The 23662-nt window shown below is 37.3% G+C and overlaps 1 protein-coding gene across 4 annotated transcripts; it reads right to left on the reverse strand.

Annotated features, from left to right (window-relative positions):
- Positions 1–7334: 7334 nt before the first annotated feature.
- On the reverse strand, positions 7335–10816 carry CCDC201 (coiled-coil domain containing 201). 4 transcript variants are annotated; one of them, XM_040070908.2, is made up of 4 exons: positions 10722–10816; positions 8755–8963; positions 8395–8611; positions 7335–7504 (listed from the first exon to the last, which is right to left on the reverse strand). In XM_040070908.2, exons 2-4 carry the CDS (start codon positions 8796–8798, stop codon positions 7415–7417), a joined length of 351 nt encoding a protein of 116 aa, XP_039926842.1. In that variant the 5' UTR covers positions 8799–8963; positions 10722–10816; the 3' UTR covers positions 7335–7414. The 4 variants fall into 4 exon arrangements, with proteins under 4 accessions (XP_039926842.1, XP_039926832.1, XP_039926812.1 ...); XM_040070898.2 differs by having other exon boundaries at positions 7335–7501; positions 8395–8625; positions 10722–10815; XM_040070878.2 differs by having other exon boundaries at positions 8395–8625; positions 10722–10815.
- Positions 10817–23662: the final 12846 nt, after the last annotated feature.

The raw sequence follows: 23662 nt of genomic DNA on the forward strand, positions 1-23662 counted from the left end.
TGCGGCACGGGTCACTCTTTCACGGGGTGCAGTCCTCCGAGGACAGGCTGCTCTAGCCTGTCCGCAGGGGCCTCCTCTCTCCCCCAGACCACTGGATCACAGCCTCCTCCAGGCATCCATCCACTCCAGCGTGAGCGCCGCCCCCCACCCCCCCCCACAGGCTGCAGGTGGATCTCTGCATCCCCCGTGGATCCGCATGGGCTGGAGGGGGACATCTGCTTTGCCATGATCGTCACCACGGCCTGCAGAGGAATCTCGGCTCTGGCACATGGAGCGCCTCCTCTCCCTCCTTCTCTACTGTCCTTGGTGTCTCCATGTTGTTTCTTTCACATGTTCTCACCTGCTTCTCTGACTCGAAGAAAAACCTGTGACTTTGTTTTAATTTTTTCTTAAATATGTTATCAAAGCAACCCAACTTTGGCCAGCAGTATGGCCATCTTCAGAGCCAGCAGGGCTTGGCTCCGCCAGACGTGGTGAAAACTTTCAGTAGCTTCCCACAGGAACCGCGTCTGTGGCCCTCCTGCTGCCAAAAAACAGACCAAGCAAAACCAACACAAGGGGTTAATACAAATTGTTGTTATTATATCAAAATCACACTGGAGATAAGACTGAATGTCGCATGAGTATTTGCCTACCCACTGTATAAATAATCTCTGCCATCAAACACAAAAATCATGCAGAGTTACTGGATTTTTTTTTTTTTAATCATCAATTTAATTAATGTATAATGAAACAAAGCAAAACCCCAAGACTAGATTGTTAAAGCACTTTGTTACAGATGAAAAAAGGGTGCCTCTCATTACAAATAAGATTTGAATACCTTTCGTAAATCACTGTGATTTTGCCTTCTATAACAAAGTCATATGGAAAAGAATCAAACTTCTAGTGACCCATAGTTTGGCGATGATGGAGCAATTGTAAAAACTAAGATACAGAGAATTTCTATATTTGTCAAAAGCTTTTCTCTTGAGGAATATGGTTAAGCTGTTGTAGAAATGCTTATATGGATACCTGTAAAAGGAGGACTTAAATTTTATTTTTGTTGCTGCTGTAATTACAATGAGACTGCTTGACCATGAAATGGTTAACATAACAAATAAACAACCCTCTCAGCACCTCCTTTTTAATGTAATTGTTTACATTTTCATGTATAGTACATTTCCCCTATGAGTTGATATTTTTTCTCAAAGCTATCTATCTGGTGAAAAAAAATATTTTACAGACATAATAAGTATATGAAAAAAAAAACAAAAAAACCCACAAACAAAAAAAAAACAAACAAACAAACAAACAAAAAAAACCCAAACAAAAAAACCACCACAAAACACAAAAAACCCACAACCAAAAAAACCCCAAACCCTTTAAAATATTAAAATATCATGTTCAAGGCTTATTTTTTTTAACTCCTCACTGATTTTCCTTCTTTTCCTTTAATTCCTCATTGATTTTGCATTCAGAGAAACTATACTAGCCAGCAGACCTTTTTGGTGTCAGGAATCTGCTACAGTGGTTTTGCTTCTCTTATTCATCTCTCCTCCAAATGTGATCATCATAGACTTTTCATTTTGCTGGTCTTACGCAAGGAATTTGCTCTGTGATTTGTTTTCTTTTATCAATTTTTATTGATAAAAAAATGTATTTATCCCAGCTGTGGCTAAAAAATCTGCTATGAATATACTAGTAAAGGTCAGGATACGTTGTTGTTGTGTCACAGTCTTTGTGGTATAATTGCCAATCCTACAGTCTCAGTGAACTTTTTCTCAGTTACCCAGAGGTATTCAGAATTCCTTACAGCACTTTTTTCTCCAGTATTCCAGTTCCACCCTTTCTTCCTTCTAGCACAGTTACAATTATAACACATATCCACCATAGCATATGTCTTGTAAATAAAGGTTTTGATTGCAATTGCAAGCCTTCCATTTAATTGCAATATCTTCCCTCTCATGGTGGCAAAGTTTCTTAACATTGCTAGCTGTGGTTTGTGCAGGTTTGGGGGGGTTTGTGTGATTTTTTATTTCTAGAGGAGTAACAAATGCTAAAGCATCCATGGCCTTTGTATGAATACTCTCATGCAACAACAATTTAATTTAAGTGCATGCCGCATGATGCAATGAATTGCTTGTGCTCTCTTGGCTGGGAATTTATACTTTGAATACTGGGAATATTTTGAAACCCATTTTGCCTGCACATCTTTTAAGTGCTTTTTTTGGATCCAGTTCCTCTCCAAGAAAATTTGTCAGCAGTTGTGCACATACTTTCTTTCCTATATTTGAATTTGCATCAGCTTTCCATACTATAAAATTGAATTGTTCCATTTCTTGGAAGAGAACCTTTCTTTACTGTCCTAGAGGTATGAGATATTTCTTTTCCCCTATCATTGCTGGCACCTCCTCTTTAGGAGAAAATATAAACTTTAGGAGGATTATGGTATCTGCTTAAAAGAAAGTCACTACAACGGACAAACCTGCAATGGCATGAAGATCTGAAAGCACAGGACAGTTATAGTAGGACATGTAGAGCTAGAAAAGGCCACAAGTATGAAGCAGAGGACAACAAAAGGGATCAAAGTGGCAACAACAGTAAGATGCAGAAAAGATATGAAGGATATTTTTTCCCCTTTTTTCTTTCCATTTCTCTTATAAAAATGAAGAAAAACAGGACAGTGAATGACAGAACAATCATGCAAGTTTAATCTTATTTTTAGTAGAAACTTAGGCAAAGTGAAACTACTTTGACAGGTAACACTTAAAAGCACTGACTTCATAGTAAGGCTAGAAACAAGGGATACTACCTTGTGAGCTAGGACGTTTGGTTTCAAGCTCCTGTCTCACATGAGAAGGGGTTTTGAAGGGCAATCTGTATTTCCAGAGTTTTATACTGTGGGCTGCTGGAATTGAAAACAGATAGAGCTCCTATCTCACTGCTGCCTGCCATGCATTTCCATGCACATGTACCATTTCATGATGGAGAGGTGGGTCTGCTGTCAGTGCTGCAAAGCCACATGTGTGAGTATACCCAGGAGGCTGACAGCTGTCAAACTCTACAGGATTTGCATGCCTATTGGGACTGACTGCACTGTTAAACACCATTTAATTGCATAGGTACCTACATAGTAGTAGAAAGGCTGAGCGTAGAAAGGCTCAGTTTGTTCATTTGTTTCTAATAAGCTGGAAATATTGAGGAGGGAACTGTTTTTACTAAGCATGTTGGAATTCATCAACGGTTTGAGCTAAGGGAGACTTTTATGTTTGTATGTCTTACAGAACAAAACTCAACCAAGTACAGGTCAGTGACACTTGTGTGATTTATTACTCTGGGTTTTGTCTATAGCAGGAGTGTAACTGTTGTAACTTAGAAGGGGAAAAATCTGTTTTTATTTAAAAGTTTTCTGCTTTTCCTAGTTATTCTAAAATTGTTCAGCTGTGATGAGCAAAGGAAGGATCTAGTTTCCATTTGTCTGTTACATAAATCTAAAATATGTTAAATAGATATGCTAAACATTTTTCTCTTCAAACTGGCCTCCTACAGAAGCACCACAGCTGGGCAGAGTACTCCCAGCTCTGTCAACAGGAGTATTACCATTGCTTTAGTGGGAGCAAGGCCAAGCTCATATATCCAGAATGAAGACATTTCTGTCTCTTCCTTCTGTTCTTTGTAATGTTTTTATTCTTCTCCCTCCAACATCATGCTTAGTCACAATCAGCAGGTAGGTTGTGTAATATCTATTCAGGGACAAATGTACTGAAAACAGTTCCATAGGTCAAGGTCATAGTTTCACTCCAAGAGGAAAAATACTACCCTGAGAGAACACTTTCAATGGGAAGGCTGTTCTGAACTTACAAATGTATCCATGTTGCAGTTTAAAGTCAGGAAAACACCAAAGCCAAGAGCAAGTTGCAACTGATTCACATTCATTCATGCAGTAAAAGGGCTTTTTATTTTACAGAACAGGATGTCTTGGAGATTATCTTCTCATAACATGAGAAGTGGTAGCTGTAGCCGCTAACCTTTTTCAGCCTCAGCACCTGAAATCCATACTTAAAATCTGTAATAATTAAGAAGATTTCTTCTTTAGAGGTGTTGGATTTTACAGCTCCTTTTAAGAATTCATTTTTATTTTTTCACTGTGAGGGTACTGTAATATAAATATTTTTTATATATATATATAATATATATTTTATATATATAATATATTCTTTTATATAAATATAAAGGAACTTTGTGCATGAAGAGAAGCACTAACCAAACAGTAATTTGCCATTATTGCCACTAGAGGATGAACATTAAACAAGAGTGAAACTGCATACTAGTAGTGCTCCTCCCAAAGTCTGTTCCTTTCAAAGTGTGCATATGTTGTATGACAGAAAAGAAGCTGTACCATCTATACTTAAAAAATTAATTCCAGTGGATTTGTGAGTCTACTGGAGAAATGAAAGAAAGGTCAAACTCTGTAAACAAAAGAAATACTACCCACTATAGGTGTTTTTTTGTTGGTTTTTTTTTTTTTTTAAGTATTTATTTTGCACTATGGATATTCTTACATGTGAAGTATAATAGCAGCAGTATAATTTTGATATATTTAGTTTCACATTTTCCAGCATCCTGATTTTATAAATTAGACACAAACCTTTCTTTGGGAACACCATTCACTAAGGTTTGTACTTGATAGGCCTGAAGTCCCTTGGAATTGTTACATGCAATTAACTGTTGATACTGTACTCACAGAATGTCAGACACATTGGAAAACCCCTGAAGAACCAGTTGATTGTCTTAACATTCTCATTAAATACTATAAGTAGTTTTCTAACTTTTGCAAACTCATGAACACCTAAATTATTCCAAAACAAACACTATATAATCCTTTCTATTTGTTTTTAAACATTCTGGGGAGGAAACAGAAGTAGTTTCCAAAATCATGAGACCTCTTTGGTTTTTTGCATCTGTCTGCTTGACATAGCTTGAAAACTTGGAAAGACCCAAAGTCAGTACTCTGTTACCATTTGGTACAATTTCCTCCACTGAGGAAAGTCTTTGCGATTTTATTGGCACCAACTAGTTCCATGAACCTGACAGGGTGGCAGCTTTGCTCCCTGAAAAACCTTCCCATCATTTACTGCGTTCCAAATTTCAGAAGTTTTGCATAGCGCTTGGAATGAGGCCAAAGATACCCACGACATTAAGCAGCCATATTCCCGAATTTCCTTTTGCATTTAATGTAGCCCAAAGTAGGGCCTTAGAAGGAATTTTGCAGCCTAAGGTCTGGAACTTGTCTCACATGACCTTTCCACTTGGCCTGGCATCATGGAGGGCACCAACCTAAGTAGACAAAGGCACTTGGGGTGTGACAACAGAGTCTGAGTTTTGGCAGAAGATCAGTGTCAGATATCAGAGGGTATCAAATGATCAAGGAATCCAGCAGTGAAGAGCAGGCACTAAAGACAAAAGATGTCTTTGTCTTATAAGGAAGGAAAGATCTAGAGGCCAGATCAGAGAAGACATTAGATGAAGACATCTGAACACCAAGAAACTGGACAGGCAGGAGCCAAGAGTGACTTTCAGAGTCAACAGTGAGAAATAAAAGCAGAAGCAGTATCAAGACTTCCTGAGACTAGGATGAGAATCCCAAAGAAGGAACAACTGGAACTGACTATCTGGGAAGATACAAATAAACAACAGGCAGAACTGGGTCATTTGGATTAAGCATTGGGTCATGCAGCCAGACTAATCTGTGCTTTTCCCAGGGGTAGAGGAGAGTTTTACGCTAGCCTTGCACTTGCCTGATCTTAGTTCAGCCCCTGGCACAAATCACAGATACTGATGAAATGCCTGCAGGCTCAAGGGAGATAACACCACATCTGCAACCATGCCTATTTTATCTCAAAAGCAGTTTGGGATCTACACCAGTCTGGAGGTCTCTGGTTGCCAGAGGAACCTGTGGAGGCTAGACAAGCAGTCTGGGTAACACACACAAACAAATTCCAGAACACTAACTAATCATGAAACCAAGTGAGAGTGACTTGGCTCATGGCCTAAAGTACAGCATCACCCCACTGCTTGTCTACACAGAAAGCCAGGTCTGAGGATAAGGTTCATCTCCTTAGAAACTATGAAGAATTTCACTTCAAGAATCATTAGCAAAAACAACCTAATTCCTTTTAAAGCCTGAGAGAGGTTGTAAAACCACAACTCCACTCACATTTTGGAGTGTAACACAGATGCTATTGATTGGCCTGTCACAATTTTGGCATGGGGCATACTTCTTCTCTGCCACCTTGAATGTGAGATATTACAAGTTACAGTTTGTGGGAAGAAAATGCAGAAATGTACCTTGCCTCCATTCTTAAAGGGTAGCTTTTTTTAAATGGGACTTCTAAATGGGGCTCTCCCCTTTGGGGTAATTAGTGCCTGTAACAGCTGCAAAACCAGTATAAGCCAGGAAAATGCATATGCTAGAGCCACACAAGTGCAGAAATATGGGTATGTAGGTGGTAAATTTGTTCTGGATTCCTGCTGCTGACAATGCACAGATAACTTAGAAGTGTTAAACTCTGCCTGTTTAATCTAAAGATTAAATAACAGACAGCAGTCAGAACTAACATGGATATTGTGCTTTTTGCATCAGTTCTTGACTGATGCTTCAGAAAAAGTTTCTTTGAGCTAAATTATCATTTTGACAATACAACTGTCAGTTAAGATACTCTTCATGACCTCCATGCAGCAGCCCCAGAGGGAAAAAAACCAAAAAACAAACAGAAACCCCATACTCCCTCAAAATACACAGCCAAGGAATAGGTATCTCCAATAAAATAGTGAGTTGCATTTACAATCTAAGGGTGGGACAGAATGATTTTGAGCAAAACCTTAAAAATAGGCTCTCATTAATTAGCAATCTCTAAAGAATGGCCTCCGTCCTTGGTGCATCTCAGTATTTCCTCATTTCACCAGGTAGCAGCAAAAACATTCTAGATTGCATCAACTTTGATTACCCTTATTATGAAGAGTATCTCCTTTGGCTAATCAGGATTTCACTCTATGTGGCCACTAGGACTTTGTCTAGCGACTTCTTGTCAGTAACCCTATAAGACTTGAATGCTACATGAAAGATTAAGGCCAGGAGAAGCTGTGGCAGTATGAGGAATGATTCTTAAACATTAAGATCTTCCTCTCTTCTTTGTTCTAGGTCTTTCAGCCATTATAAATTAACATTGACTCTCATGTATAGGCTCTTCTTAATTTATATCTGACTTCTCCTAGATCTAAGAGGAAAGAATGACAAAACAAATAAACAACAGAAAAACAACATTTTGGAAGGAAAGAGGAAGTTTAACAGGCACTGTAATGAAGAGTGTGATTTATTGGAACTCGCCATTCCCACATGATGAGTGTGATAGCACTTATCCCACAGGTAACCCAATCAAGCTTCTTCAACTGTCAATTCATGTTTAGTTGCCTCCTCAATGTTATTAAGTTGACGAAGCAGCCATTCTCTTTGTTTCTTTTTCTGCTATAGAAGAAAAAATAACTTTTAATCAACCTAATCCATTCAGATATCACCTACTTTCAAAAACAAAACCTACACAAAGGACTTAGGACCCAACTCAGTTTTGGCTGAAGTTTTCCATTTGTTTTAAGCAAAGAAGCTCTTACTCTCAAAGCTGGCAAGTTTTCTTGAATTTTCAACACACTCAAGAACAATATGGTACAGAGAAAAAAACAAAGCAAAACCAGAAGTTGATGGCTTCATACTGGCATGACAACCCTCAGAGTCTAACTCTGCTGCCTTTCTATGGGCTTTCCACAGGCCCTTAGCAAAAAATTAATGTTTCAGAAAATGTGGCTTGTGTGCACCACAGACCACCAACATCCAGAGGGCATCTGTTAATTTAAGTTTCCCCAGGAAACCCTACATTAGTCAAAAGGACTGCTCACAAGATCCCATTTACAATGACTGTCATTCTTTTTATAAAGCTCTACAATTTGGATTGAACAGAAAAAAGTGTAGTTTGTTTCTCAAGTTTGAGCTGACTTGCTAACATTAAGAAGCTTTAGAATTGCAATTACTGATTTCTTCCTATTCTTAAATATCTTCTAAGTCAAGATATATTTTTAAAAAAGTATACTTTCCCACTAGAGTACACAATAAGTTTCACCATCTCACAAGCTGAAGCAAAAGCTAGTTTGGAAGTTTGCATGGCATCCCATCTGTGATTAGGAATGGTATCACAGAGTCTACCAGGTTATGACCCAGTTCATAAACAGATGTCCTCACTGCTAAAGTTATGGAAGTGTTCTGTTAGTAAACTACTCCCACTTTACTAGAAGCATCTGTATATATTCAGGATGGGTAGAAGTTTGTGTAACTTAGCTATTGAATAACTAAATGAAAGCCTTTACCTGAAGAGTTTTATCCATTTTCTTCTTTCTGTATTTTGCTACCAGGGGATCTTTTATCCCTGGTATTCCAGAAGTAAGCCATGAAGGTCCACTCTTGGGAGTTACTGCAACATCCATAGATGCTCTGGTGTTAGCTTGAGTTTCTGTATTTGGGACAACCTTGTGACCCGGCTCTTGATATGACTCATCAGAGGCCAACACAGTGGAAAGCCTCCTTCTAGAAAATAAAAGCTGAGAGGTTTGGCTTTTTTCTTTATTTAGTTCTTGCAAATCAAATGCTGTTGAAAGCATTTTCGGGGATGTATGAGGCATGTATACATCAACATGTGCTAATGATACTTGAGATAATGATCTGCTTACATTTGATTTTGGCATTGGAGATCCATAAACTCTTTTTGTGGCATCTTGTTCCTTGATTGACTGATTTGTCAGATCAGTAAGAGATGGACATGTTCTTGAAATTATTGAGTCCACTGGGGTGCTGTGTTTCACCATTCTTTTTTTCAGAGATCTTTTAACATTCAGAAAAGAATCATCTTCCTCTGACATCTTGAAGTCAGGTTTATTGCCTTAAGAAAATTAGAAGACTGTGTGTGTCATTGTTCACACTGTGAGAGATGCAATGCAAGCTGCTTTTTAGCAGTAAGCTGTTGAATCAAATCCAAAGTATTCCTATTTTCATGTTTATATTCTGTCTTTACATGGAATTTATCCTTTATATAGATCAGTGTTCAGGCATTTGGAAGAGCTATGTTTGAAAACAGAACATGAGAACATAGCTGGTCACACAGCCAACACTTACTCCTCTCCCAGCCCTCTGCATGGGGAGCTCCAAGTGTGCTAAAATTTTTAAAGATCTTCATTAACTGCAACATCATTAAGATAGTGTTTTCTCCTTCCAAGTATATAAATAATATACTTTTGGGGTTTCAGCTGCTAATACTCTGTAGGTAGCTGAAAACTATTAGATGGTAGAGGGACTACCATTGTGTAGCAAAAAAAGCAAGTGCTCTAAAGAGATGGGCAGAGAATTTCTGGGTTCACCAATGACCTCTTAATCTAATTGCCATTTTGTTTCCCTTAATTCTGTGAAAAGGGGCTCAAAAACCTCTAATTTCTTCCTATTTACTTGACGTTTGTCTCACTTCAGCTAATCCTATGCTTTGATTATAAAAAACCATATGTTCTGCGCAAGTCTATTTTCAACTGCATTTACAAAGGCAAGGTTGCTTTTGCTAGCAGCATTATTCCTATCCATTTGCAACCCCCCAATAAAAAGAAACTCTTTTTCTTACACTTGCTACTTCTTGGGCAGAAAAGCACAAGGTAAAGATGCCAAATTTAAGATATATTGAAGGTAAATATCTAAATCACGTGAGCAGTCAAGTACTCCTACTAATTGTTGGACTCTTTGCTTTCATGAGGTTGTTCAGATAATTCAAGCAGGTTAATTACCCCATATTCTAAACTGTATATAGGTTGCAGTCTTGGAGGGGCAAGACAACAGGACTACCATGAAGCAGGGCACAAGAAGACAGAGAGGTATATTTGCTGAAGTAAAAGATATTTTCCATCCCTTGTCAAGTACCTGTGTAGCATCTAAGTTTTCCAGTGGAGTTTCACATCCACTTTGTGTTTCTAAGCACAAAGAGTGGCAAGAGAGAGAGCACTGACTCTTCAATACAGCAGAAGTCAGGTGTTTCAGTTTTGGTGGGGGGGGGTTGTTGTTGTTGTTGTTTTTTGTTTTTTTCTTAGAAAGAGGTAGGAGTACTCCATACTAATTTTTATTTGGATACTTGTTTCTTCTGTCACTTCTTAGCAGCGCTAGCTTGTGGGACACATAGGCAGCACTCAGTCAATGAAGACTGCTTTTTTCCTTTCCTGTTTAGGCAGATTGACTTCCCTTAGTCTTTATCATAGAAGCTTACATGATTAAGATTAGAAAGGGAATAGAAAGACCATGCCTCCTCCAAACCTATCCTCAGCTAAGTATTTTAATGCTTTCCCCTTCATCATTAAATAATCAATTAAAACTTTTTCATACTTAAATTAGTTTTTTTCAACCAAAGCTTTCATGGAAAACAACAGGTTTTGGTTTTGTTTTTTTTGTTTTTTTTTTTTTTTTTTTTTTTTTTTTTTTTTCTCCACACTTCTCTATACTTTAGAAAATAAGTATGTATAAGCAATGTGTTTTTCTGCTGTAACACCACTATAGATAAAGGGGAGAAGTCTAAAAACAGCAGAAAAATATAAACCTTTTGAGAATATCAAAGCATATCACAGAGAATGCATTTTGCAGGAAATTTGACAAAATAGAGCAGGCTTACCAGATCCACCAGGTTCTATCTGATATCTTCCTTCCTCCTTCAGCTGCTACTTCCCTTCTTATAGACCTGCTCATCCTGGCCATCCTTTGCTGCAGACACCCCCTAATTAAGATATTTAGCATTTTTTGGGAGTATCAGCAGTGCTTCAAAATGAATAAATAACTAAATAGAAATTTGGATTAATTAATTATAATAATCATTAATCATTGGAAAATGGGCTAGCCAAGTTATCTATGTGCTATGTTTATTGCTATTTAATCTCTGCTGTTTGCTGCCTATTTCAATCACAAAAAATACTCTAGTGGTTAATTTGCTTCACATGGCTTCTTAAGGCATATTGAAGATCTGCTGCAAGATGGATTTATGTTGATGGAGTATATTGCCATCCTGATTTTATTTTCTCGCTGCTTTTCTTGCTCAAAAAATAATTGGGAAATTAATGTTAAATCTACCATGAAAAAAGGAAAATAGGAAATATTTTCTTTTAGGAAAATAGAAAATGAGAATGAAACAAAAAACTGTCAATTTCTGTGTGTATTTCATGGTGTTTGCAGCTAATGACTGTATTTTATCTTGAAGCTTGTGTTTTCAAAGTATCAGCTCTAAGATTAGAATTCCACTGTTTTGAAATGGTATGGTTTAGGTGGAGGACTGTAATTTTTATCAACTGAAAAGCAGCTGGACTACACCAGTCCTGAATTGAAAGTCAGCTCTGTGGTAGCTGACGCTAAACAGCTGTTACCACAATGCTGTAGAGCAAAGAACAGGTGTGAGGGAGCATATGCACAAATAGTGGGGTAGCCCCTTTTGACAAAGCATGACCTATAGACCTTTAAACTGATCAGACAGACCTAGTTTCATGGCTTTATGTGGATGACCTGGGGTTATAGATTGCATCCAGCGCAGACAGAGGGGCAAAAGCACTGATCTCGCAGGAATTTGAACTTTTGGTTCCAGGTAGTCTGAGTATTTCAAACATAATCATAAACCATTCTCTCTTGCCACATTAATAGTTGTACTATGAAGGGAGAATTGGAGCTACCAGTTCAGTATTTAGAAGTAACAGTCTGTCAATATATGGATAAAGTTGCTAGGCTTAAGTTATGCGCCCCTAAAGGGCTGAAAGAGAGCTTGAGAAATGGAGGCACATTACAATCACATGGATTGCATGAGTAAACATCTTGGAAATAAATAGTCTGCCCAGGATAAGCTATTTATTTCCTAAACTCCCACTGGAAGTTCCTACAGGAATATTTTGAGAATTAAACAAAAACTATTTTGAGACACATGTGCCTGGGAAAAAAAAAAAAAAAAAATGGTCTCAGGCAGTTATAAACATAGACCAATCTTTACCTCATTTTGAGTATTTGTAGTTAGTTTTCATACCTTGTGGCTTGATGAACAAACCCACCAGGCCAGCCATACTATGCCTTATAGGCCTGGCAAGCCAGTTCTTTATATAGTACAGAACACAGAGTGATGTCTTGACATGGTGTCGCAATGTTTGTGCTGTCCTGCTGTACTGTGGCACATAATATCACCTCTCCCAGCAAGGCAGTGATGCAAACCACACTGAACAGCATGAACCTGCAAGAGAAGCCTTTTGCGGTGCTGAGAAAACTGACATAATTTCACTGGACCCCTTCATAACCTCATGGCCTTGCCCCCCAGCTGATGCTTGGCACTCCTTGCTGTTCTTGTCCTCACTTTTTGTGTCATTTTTCCATACTTTCTCATAGTCTGCAAGGGCTGTCTGTAGCTGCATCCTCTTTATGTCTACCTTCCCTGGCCTTTTCTTCAAAACTCTTAAAAAACAACCTTTCTAAAAAGCCTTTACTTTCTATATATTTTTTTTTTTCTTTCTAAATACTCTCAAGATACTAATCAGGAGATTTGCAAGTTATTCTTGCTGTTAATAATGGTTTATCTTATGTTCTACAGATTAATCTCTTTATCAAGTGGTGCAGGATGTTACAGATAATCGGAAAGGCATAACTAGAGATAAGACAGAAAATATTCCAATATTAATGTAAGAATCAGAGCTGAGAACATCTGCAGGGATTATGTTACCTTGGTCTCAGTGTATCTGTAGCCAAGTTCTGTACCTGAACAGGAAACACCCAAACTGTGACTTGAGTGACACCTTGAAAGCTTCTTGCATCTTTCAAAGAATGACACATACGGTGTCATGCACTCAGACCTATTAATATGAACAATTCCTTCACTAAATTTACATTACTTGGAATGATCATCTTTATCCTCAGTGTTGTCTACTTGATATTTTGAGCAATAACTTCAAAGGTTTGGATACAGTCCTTTTGGCCTATATTTGCACACAATTCCTGTCATTTATTGCATAATGCAAGATGGCACTCAATTCTAGCAATATTATTATGTATCTCCATAAATATTATATCAAACTCACACGGCTTTAGGTTTATGTCTTGAAAGATTCTTTTGCTGATCTCATTTTAGGAGATAATTTAATATTTCTAAATTTCTTCCCAAAATGAAAAGCCTACTTAGGTTACTGCATTCCCTTACATGAAAAATTAATTCTTAAAATCTTTACTTCCATAACCAAAAAAAGTGGGGAATATAATAACAGCACGGTGTTTTCAGCATCTTCATTCCAGTTCCAATACATGAATTCACTTCAAAGACATGGAATTTTGAGGAGGCTTTAGCTGGAAAAGGGAAATACTGGAATTATTTTTCAGTTTACTAAGGAATAATATATAGGGAGGGACAAAAATTGGACACTTTTCTCCCTTTGTCTTCTGGTTTGTTTTGAGAGACTGCAATTCATCAATTGCTGCTCTTTTAATTTCTATGTTTTCTACTCTGCGGATGTCACCACACAGTTCTCCTGAAGGGAACTTGTATTCTGAACCATTCCTTACCTCATATGCTTCCCTAACATATTTTCTTGAATTGGATATGCAATTCTAATTTGTGAATCAGAAATCTTGCATAAATCTCCAAACTAGGTACTCTGCAAGAGCTAGGTGCAGTTTTTCCCAGGCAGAACACGAAGAGGCCTTCTCCTTGCTCTTGCAACTAGTCTGATGTTTTTAGGCATAGAGGGTGCAAAGAAGTACATAATAAGAAATAGGAGCTGGTAAGTAGAGATCAGCATTCTGTTCTGTCTGATGACCAGTGGCAGAATGACCCTTGTTCAAATCAGTATAAGGAAGAAGGAAGAGCCAGGGGAAGCTTGGAAATGGTAGTGAGGATCAAAAGGAGAGTAAAAGGAAGAAATTAAGAGAAGGACACAAATGTGAAAATGTTTTCCAAAATTTAGACTCATGTAGAAAGAATAAATTAAAAGAAAGATTAAATGAGTGGAAAAAACAAAACAAAACAAAAATAAGAAAAAGGAAATTAAATTGTTTCCTTAGTGTTTTAGAAGACTTGGGCCCAAATTACAAACTGTTTATGGATGAAACTCCATAAAAATGCAAATCTGTTTCAAATTTGCATGGACTATTCTTCCTGTGTCTGAGTTTGGTATGTAGGCAAGTCAATCAGGAGTGCTCTAGGAGTGCTGATCAGGCTGAGCTTCTTAGTGAAAATAAGACTGAAACATTTTATTTGCTAATGTGAAGTCTAAAATGAGCAGAGGGCCGCATCACCGAGGTCCACTAATTGCAGGTAATTGGAAGTATTATTCTAACAGCCTTTTTTTTTTTTTTTTTTTTTTTTTTTTTTCTTTTTCTTTTTCTTTTTCTTTTTCTTTTTCTTTTTTTTTTTTTTTTTCTGCTTTAATGTAATAGTAGGATCGAAGAAACAAGTTCCTTAATGAACATACCTTTACATCTTATAGAAAAGTTCAGTGCCATGTCCTCCCTCAGTTTAGACCAGCTCTGCCTGCAGATAGAGTGCCTGGTGTCTATGTGAAAGGAAGATCAGTTCATACATGTTTAAAGATGCTACAATATTAAGTTCAATTATAAAAGCTTAAAGTGTTAAAAATTGTTGTATCTCGTAGTTAAACGAAGTTATAATACACAAGTAGCCAGTCTAAAACCGTTGTGGGGGATGTCAAATAGAAAAAAAAAAAAAAAAACCTTTTAATGTAGCAGTCTGGAGGATCAGTATTTAAATTCAAAAAATATCTGATTACCTCAGTAGTACAAGTCAGGTATACTTCAATAGCAGCAGAGGTCATTGACCTTGATAAAATCAATGTGTTACCACTGCCTTTGTAATTGCGTCAGTGATCCTCTTCGTTACACTCTTGTCTTACCAGAATGCCACTATGTATTCTGTTGGCATGTTGTTTATTCACTCGTCGGTGTCCTAGACACTTTTTTATGTGTTTCTACACCCCACTAGTCAATCTGAGTTAATATTCAACTGGGACCTTTCCTCAGTAATTTGCTGTGTCTTTTCTGATACTGCTCCTTTTTTAATTATGTTGGCAGAGCTGCTGAGGAGCACATAGCAGTATTGCCAGAGTTCAATAAACATACAGAGTAACTATAGAATTTGGGGGAAAACAGTCCATGCTGCTTTCATGACCTTTGGCAATAGTGTGAGCCCAGTTTGGCCAATGCCAAACAAGTGTCTAACTTCTAATCTCTCAGCAACCAGAAAATGATATGTGTTTTTTGGTGTTTTTGTTGTTGTTGTTGTTGTTGTTGTGTTTTTTTTTTTTTTTTGTTTTTTTTTTTTTTTTTTTTTTACTTTAGTATATCCAATAATAAACTAATAATAGAAGTGCTGTGTTTGAGCAGTGCAGTAGCACGACCAGACTGAGTATAGTCCTGTGCAGAAAGTAAGGCCAGGTGAATATAAATAGCTCTTTCTTGAAGCATTAGAATTGTGCAGATGAATCTCCAGGTGGTCTAAGTTGAGGGAATGCTAATTAATTAATCAGAATCCCCACTGACTTAGTGAAGCAGAGCACTTCTGATGGGGGAGCTTATCTGCTTCATCTGTGATGGTGTAATAATTTATATGTTACACTGCTTCTATGAAAGCCATCACTGGCATTTTCAGAGTGTGCCTTGTAAATGAAAAGGTAAATATTCTTGATAATAATGACTACTTCGTCGCTACCTTCTTCCTTTCTAGCTCTTTATGGCTAAATCTAATAACAGTTAACCAATGTCTGGTTTTAAATACAGGAACAGTGTAAGCCTGGGAGATTCATATTAACATAATATTAAAAAATAGTTTCTGTTCACTGAGCTTTGAGCCTGGAAACCTATGCAAACTGCTGCTGAAGTTGACAGCAGAACTAATCGGCACAAAAGTGGTTATTAGGATAAGACCAGGACTCCTAAGCAACCTGACTGTACCTCAAGATCCCCATCCTTAAATGCTCTCTTGATAGAGAGAGCATCTCTCCTCTGTTTAGAGGGTTTCATGAGAGCCAAAAATGTCACAGACAGTCTCTAATAAGTGGCTCACCTTACAGCTATGACTTTTTTTTTTTTTTTTTTTTTCCATCACGGTGTCCCAAACAAGAATATGGTACATGATTTGAGACCTGTATAATCGTTTCCTTCAATTGAACATCATGTTCTGCCAGAAGAAATGGCATTAGGTGACCCACTGCTCTAGCAAATGGCTGCAAAACTGGAAGACTTTGACACAGATACAATGTGTCAAATGCAATGCACCAAGGTACACAATGGACACAATGTTCTCATTTTTTATTCTCCCCTTCAGCTTGTTTGAAATCAACAATATCCTCTGGTAATATTTTTGGACAAGAACCTCAGTTTCAGTCCTGCGTGGTTTATGCTATGGAAATGCTGTCTAGAATTCCTCATGTCCAGAGGTGTTACCAGAGGGATAAAAATTTAATGCTGATACCACCTCATTGTTTAAGCAAAATGAATTCTCATGCTGTCTCTGAGGTGATTTGGCTGTGTAATGAGGCATGGCAGAAAAAAGTCTCCAAGTAATGACCTGAATCATTAATCCAGAACATATACTGTCTCGTTAACATATGTATCTACGAGTGTACATATTTCATACACAAGTATAAATAGCTCTGTGTGTATTCATGTACATAGAATTCCCCAAAACAACACTCAAAGGGTTACACATTTTAGTATTAGGAGAAAGCCTTAAAATACCAATGTGGCAGAACAGGCACTGTTGTTATGCATTATTTGGGTTTATATTGTATTTAATTTTTATATTGGGTTTGGTAATGGTTTCTTCTGTACCCCCCTTGTTCCCCTGGAAAATGTATCATTCCGAAATTTGTCCCTGCTCCTTTTCCCTGCCCATTTTCCCACACTGGAATGTAATCCAACTCTGTTCCACTCCCACCTTATCCCTGATTGGGTAGTGGCTTGTCCCTGCCTCTAGCCCCTTCCCCCTGGATAAAAGCCAGGAATCAAGATGGAAAAGCTTCTTGGCTCAGGAATGGGGACGGGGACTGGACTGCGGACCCTGCAGGGGCAGGACCATAGGAGAAAGACTGAATAAAGCCCTGATTCCCCTCGGATCAAGAGCAAAGACCCTTCCTTTTGCCATTGGCGGGTGCCTGCTCTCTCTAAAGGAAAAGGTTCACAGCCACACTGGGATTTTTAGGGCCCTGGGGAAAATCCTTCCAACTGTGGTTTGTCTCTCAAGCTAGCTGAGGCAAAAACGGAGCCGGGGGGCTCCGAGAAAGAGAGACACCATAAGGCACAATAAAAGGTGAAGGACAGATTTTCAGTTTATTTATGTCTTCTTTACTTTCGTGGAGTCATTCTGATTTACAGTTAGGAAGGTCTGTCATGTCTTTCAGAAGGGAAAAATGTCTACATAAGGCCACAAAGACTTCAATAATGTAAGGGCAAACCAAGAACCGTTCCATCACACTCCCTGACAACTCTGTAATTCTGTACAACTCACACTGTGCTCTCTAGCCTGCAAGAAAAAACAGCTGTGGAGACTCTGTCTAGCATTCGTACTAAAAACCCTTGCATCTGAGACCAGGCTGTTGTACATCACAGAGGACCTCTGCTTCTGCTCTGAGCTGGCCAGATGGGAATCTGCTGTCATTTGGAAGGGGTACAGCCAAATTATTTTGAACTACCCAAACTCAGTGATTCTCTTGTGAAGCATATTACCTGATATAACTGTATCAGTTTTAAAATAAATTTTAAGTTAACCTATGCAATTTTACTCTCAGGTTGGCTCTGTATCTTGCGCAACATAAACTGCCTACAAAATCTACACTTGGTCCAAATGGACCAATTTCTGCCTTGTAGAAAGGGAGAGATAATCTTCCGCTCACTGTCTTCTGGTCTGTGTGCCAGGTATTTGGTTGGTCATTGCATATTTACTTTCCTCTGCTTGCACAGTGAATGGTACACTTGGCCCTAGCTGGCTTACACTATGGTCAATACAGAAAATCAACGAGACTCACAAGGGAGCTGAATTGTTCTCATGAGATTCTTCAGTTCAAAGCAATTCTGAAAGCAGAATTGCAGCATTTCTAGAGGCATGTTCATAGCCTGAAAACTGAGAAGCTGTAGCTGGACCCTCTGAGAGGCAGCTTGGTATATAATAATGAATGCAACTTGATTTAAAAAACAAACGGAAAAAATCCAAAACAACCTTCCCCTCCCACAAAAGGCAAACCAAAACCAAGACAAAAATCTCAAACAGCTGTTTTTTCAAGCAAATTTTTCCTTTATTTTTAATTTGATTACAGAAATTATAATAGTGCAAACACTCGGTATAAAAGTTGCAATAAGAAATTTACATTCACATTTAACATTTCAGTCCATTCACTTTTTAACATAAAAATAGGACAAATATTCATTTGCTCCTCTCAATTTAACGATTCTGAAAAAGACTGGAAGATACTCTACAATAATATATTTACATAAAAATAGACCCGTATTATTAATTAAAATCTATCATTAGAAGTTACCCAGTGTTGTTATTGTACTGTACTCTCTCTCTCTATATATATAGATATGTATGTGTGTGTGTGTATGTGTGTGTATATATATATATACATACATACATATATATATATATATATATATATATATAATCTAGCTATAAAGATAGAAAGATTATTTATAGGTTCAGTGGGCTATAGCAGTTGGAATAATGACATCTTGACTTATTAATTCACTCCTTGAAGTTAAGACTATCCATTTTATCAATGTAGATGTTTCTTTTGTGATACAGTAGGCTTCTTCCTAGTCCTTTTGAAGTCACTGGACACAGCCCATTTTACATGGCAGAGGAACAGACACTAGAATAAGGCCTAATCTAAAAACTCAAAAATTGTTGACATTAATATTTTAATTAATTTTATTGGGCTGTAACAAGACTGAAAGTTCTACTAAAAAGTTTTATGCTAATGAATACAGAGAAGAACACATTGGTTTTCCCATGTCTACCTGATGCAAATAATTATTTTTTCCACGAAGTCTAAGCAAATATTCAGGTTAGTTCAGAAGCAATACAAAATCTGCTGCCAACATCTGCAGGTTAAGTAGCTGAGAAGATTCCTCTTGCACAGTCTTCTTCCTGAATGTTTCAATTCAACCAGCTTTATTATACTCCAAGCCTGTCTTTCCACTAATATTTTAGTAAAGAGTGGTATCCAGACACAGACAACACGACTGCTCTTGGGTTTGCATGTTCTTGTTAAACTGCTAGGGAGCATGAATTAGGCTACACCACTCTTTCTAATCTGTGTCTCTTTTTCGGGCCCTTGAGCAGAGATGCTGCTTTGCTCACTGATGGCAGATGCCCAGCTCGCTGCCAGCTGCTGGTGCCTGCACCCCCACGACAGGGAATGTTTATTGCCCTTTCAGGTTTGTTGTCACATGTACTGCTTCCTAACAAGATTATGTTAAATGCATTTCTTTTCCCCTAAATATCTATTATATATATATAATCAACTTTTTAAGAATATTTTTTCTTTTAAAAAAATAAGTTTGACAACCAAGTGACAGAAGACCTACAGAGGGAGATGGTGAAGCCGGCCTGAGTGGACAGTAAACACCTCAACAAAAATATCATGGCACTGAACAACTGAGGGTGAGTTAAGGGTAGAAGGGGTACCAGTTTCTGAAGAAGCAGTATTTTATGAGCTGTAGGTCACATTTTACATCCAAAGAAGACTTATGTGGTGTTAGAGGCAGGCAGGTATCTCTAGCTCCATCTCCTCTAATTGATATGGTATTTATTACATTTAAATATTTATAGGATGCTTAAAATTATGGATAAACCTATAATGGACTCTCTGTCATCACGACATCCGTAGGCAGACTGATTTTGCTTGTAGAACACAAGCTCTGTGTGGTCTTTTGCTTCCTACCTTAGGCTGCTGAACATTAATTGTAAAACACTTTTAAATCTTTTCAATTAATAGATTGGAAAAATCCTGAACATCTTATTTCCAAGCAGAACCTATCTACATATGCCAGCAGAGCAGAAATTAACCTCCAGACAGCAGAGTACAAGGATACCAGCAGGATAAAATCCAGACAGATGTTCTTTGCAACACAAGTTTTAAAGATTTTAAAAGATGGGTCAAATTTGACTGAATCTTCTTGAAACTGTGAAATGCGTGTCAGAATTTAACCTCTTTCAGAATTTCAAACAAAATAATATCACTTGTCTAAGATTCTCTGCATTGAAAAAGTAGCTGTTCTTGGATTCTAGTTTTTAGACTAGTAAGCATTGCCTTCATTCTTACTGTATACTCTAATATTTTTCAAAGCTACTTCTCTGTAATAACCAGGTGTTTGAATGCAGAAAAGAAACTCTGTTCACTTTGTCTAAGTTCAGTTTTGTACAGACTATTATATTTGTAAATGGGAGCAAGTTATGCAATCTCTTTTCTTTTTTTGTTTTTCCTTATTGAGCCCTATTAATGTTACTGTAAAAAAAAGCAGGAATTCTAAGTTGAGAAGACTCTCTACCATAGCAATTAAAAATATAATTATCATGAAGCAATTTTGATGGTACAGCTAATTAATTTTCATTTACATTTCATTGAAAATTCTTGATGTATTTTTCAAATGACATTTGAAATATAAGAACAGACAACCTTTGCAGTAAGGAGCAAAAGACATGAGAAATCACCTAAGTAACTTTAGTGTGCAAGCTGAAGATTTTCATACCTGACGCCACTACAGGTCTAGCATTAAAGCAGAAGGTCAGGCACTTGAAAGTAAGACACGATAGTGTGCACAACCACAGTAATTAAACCACACTTTAGCCCACAACAGGAACTGTTTGTTGGCTGTTTTACTACCAGCAGGCTAACCGACATCTAGCAAACCTGAAAGTGCAGTTACAAGGTGATCTGGAGAGGAAAGCAGCCTTTGTAAAAGGAACCCCAGATTATCTGAAAATATTTTCTGCACGACTCAGCTCACTGTATGTGCTAAATTTTCTAGAAAATGTGTTCTTCAGCTTGGACCCATATATACCTGTGTATTGGCCTCCTTCCACAAACAGATGGAGCACTCCTTGTATCCACATAGTTGTACTAGTGGTAAGCCAAAGTAGGAAAGAAATTAATATAAAATCTTCACAGTGATGCAACACTTTTTGTTCCTTCATTTTATGCAAGCGTGTCATGTCTGATGCCACAGAAGGCATAAAATGGGGATCCTGATATAGGGAAGTAGATCCTCCAGCATGCAGTAAGGCACAAGCAAAACCAAGTGCTTTCAGGACATACACTACCCATGTTAACCAATGTTAATTTGAATTCCAAGGTGCTTCCTTATGATCAAAAAAAAAGGCATTGAAGGTGACAACCCCCAACTATTTCTAATAGTTCCTTCTGAAATTCTGGAAGTAGTTCATCAGGACACCTTGAACATTTTTGTAAATGTGGACTGACACAAAGCCTCAGAAACTGATTTGACCATGCAATTAAACACAAGTATTTCTTTTTGTTGCACTACAAATCTGGTTAAGTAGTCCCAGATCAGGTACTCCAGACTTGTCCCATGTCATTGAGTTTTACCACCGACTTCAGAAGAATACTGGCTTTTCACCTTTTTCTTTCAGCAACTGCTATCTCACAGGCTACTTTTTGTTGTTGTTGTTTTGTACTCTTGCTAACTTTGCCCATTTTTTTTCCTTCTTTACTTCTTTTTATCCTTGCACTGATCAGATTTTACATCACATCAAGCCACTCAAGCAGCGTGATATTTTGAAGAGGAATTAAAGAGCAACAGGCAGCCACTCCTTTTATGTACTTTTTCAATTATTTATATTAATATATTTATCAATGGTTTAGATTTGGCCTGAGAACTCAGTGAGAGATGGGATTAAAAGAAACAATGATCTAAAAATTGCCTATACAGAGTTCTGGAAAACAGCAATCATAAACAGGGTTGGGGTACAGGAGATGTGTCCAGATTGTCATTATTCACAACAATTACACTACACTGAGATGTAAAACCCACTGAATTTGAGATTAATTAATTTATGACTGTTAGAAACCCTTAACTACTAGAATGAAGACAATTGTCAGTACAAGGTAGTGGTTTTTCTATGCCAGCAACAGGGATATATTGTATGAACCCGCCTTTTAACTTAGGATGACAAAAGTACTAGCTGAAGCGGTACTGCTTAGTTAACCCTACAGTCACCTGATTAAACAAACAAATTAACAGATTTCTGAGTTCTATTGTAAAACTAGCTCAAATTGCAAAATGCAAATCCTTATACAAAGCAGAAAGTATTCACTGTCCACACCCTTTTCTCTTTGCCTCAAATCTCAGTGTTATACTCCTCAAATACTCCTTATTTATCATACACCAATTATATAAATAATTTGAAAAGTAATCCTGCGTTATGGACATGACAACTTTAAAAATGAGGTGTGCAAAATACCTTCAGAATTTTAAGTTTTCTTTCAGAATTTAAAGTTTTATTCATCGGCTTTATGGGAATAATCAGATAGAGGATTGGATATGATTTCTTATTCCAATTGCACTAGTTGACATCAGCCTCAAGCTGTGGGTTAGGCTGTGATGCTTAAGGAAGAAATCTCTGGAAGCATGGAATTAGCACAGAACACAGATGGCTCAAAGCCAGATAAACCCAGTGAATTTTCTCTGGATAGTTTTGTTAAATACTTTCTGCTTAGCAATAGAAATTATTTGGAAAATAAGTAAATAAATCTGACAGAAATAAGGCAACAAAATTATTTTTTTAATATACCTATCTATATATATATATGTATGTAGGTATCCAGGAAAACCACCTATTTGTGTTATGTACTTTTCATATACAATAACTTATTATCACATTAGAGATATACTCTGGGTAACGTTAATGGGCCAAATTCACCTTCTTTGCCTTCCATAGTGTTGCACTTGCATACAGCAAAGATGCATTTGACACCAGGTCCTTCTTGATGACAATACTACATCAATTGCAGTATTAGAGAATAACCACTGAAGATCCGATACTACACCATTTTGAACTAGAGTACTGATTTGCTTTTTATATTACAGAAAGTAGTTTATTGCTTCTAATGACCAGAAGGTACCTTATGAAGACAGCTTAGATGTTGATAACACTTTTCATATAGTGTGTTATGGACCTTGAAACACTGAGGTTGGCAGATCACAATCATGAAGTATTTTTTCTTCATTATTTGCTGTTTGTATTTTGACTTGCTGAATGCATGTGCAACTAGTGATTACTGTGCCAGAAGTGATATGTCAAAACCATTTAGGAAAACTTACTGTTTTGTTTTACTGAAGTCAGGCATGAATGGCATGCAGTAGATTGCAAGGAAAACCAAAAAGACATCCATTTTAAAAGTATATATAATCTCCGTGCACATGTGAAATGCCTCTTACAAAAATCATTAATTTTGTTAAAAGTTTACCTTTTTACCTCTTTTTATACAAGCGTACATGCAATTACCAGTCCAAGCTAAAACTATTTACAAAATTTCATAGTACAATACATATTTTAAAGTGAATAAT

This window comes from Hirundo rustica, chromosome 1, assembly GCF_015227805.2.
Source record: "Hirundo rustica isolate bHirRus1 chromosome 1, bHirRus1.pri.v3, whole genome shotgun sequence".
NCBI classification, from domain to species: Eukaryota; Metazoa; Chordata; class Aves; order Passeriformes; family Hirundinidae; genus Hirundo; species Hirundo rustica.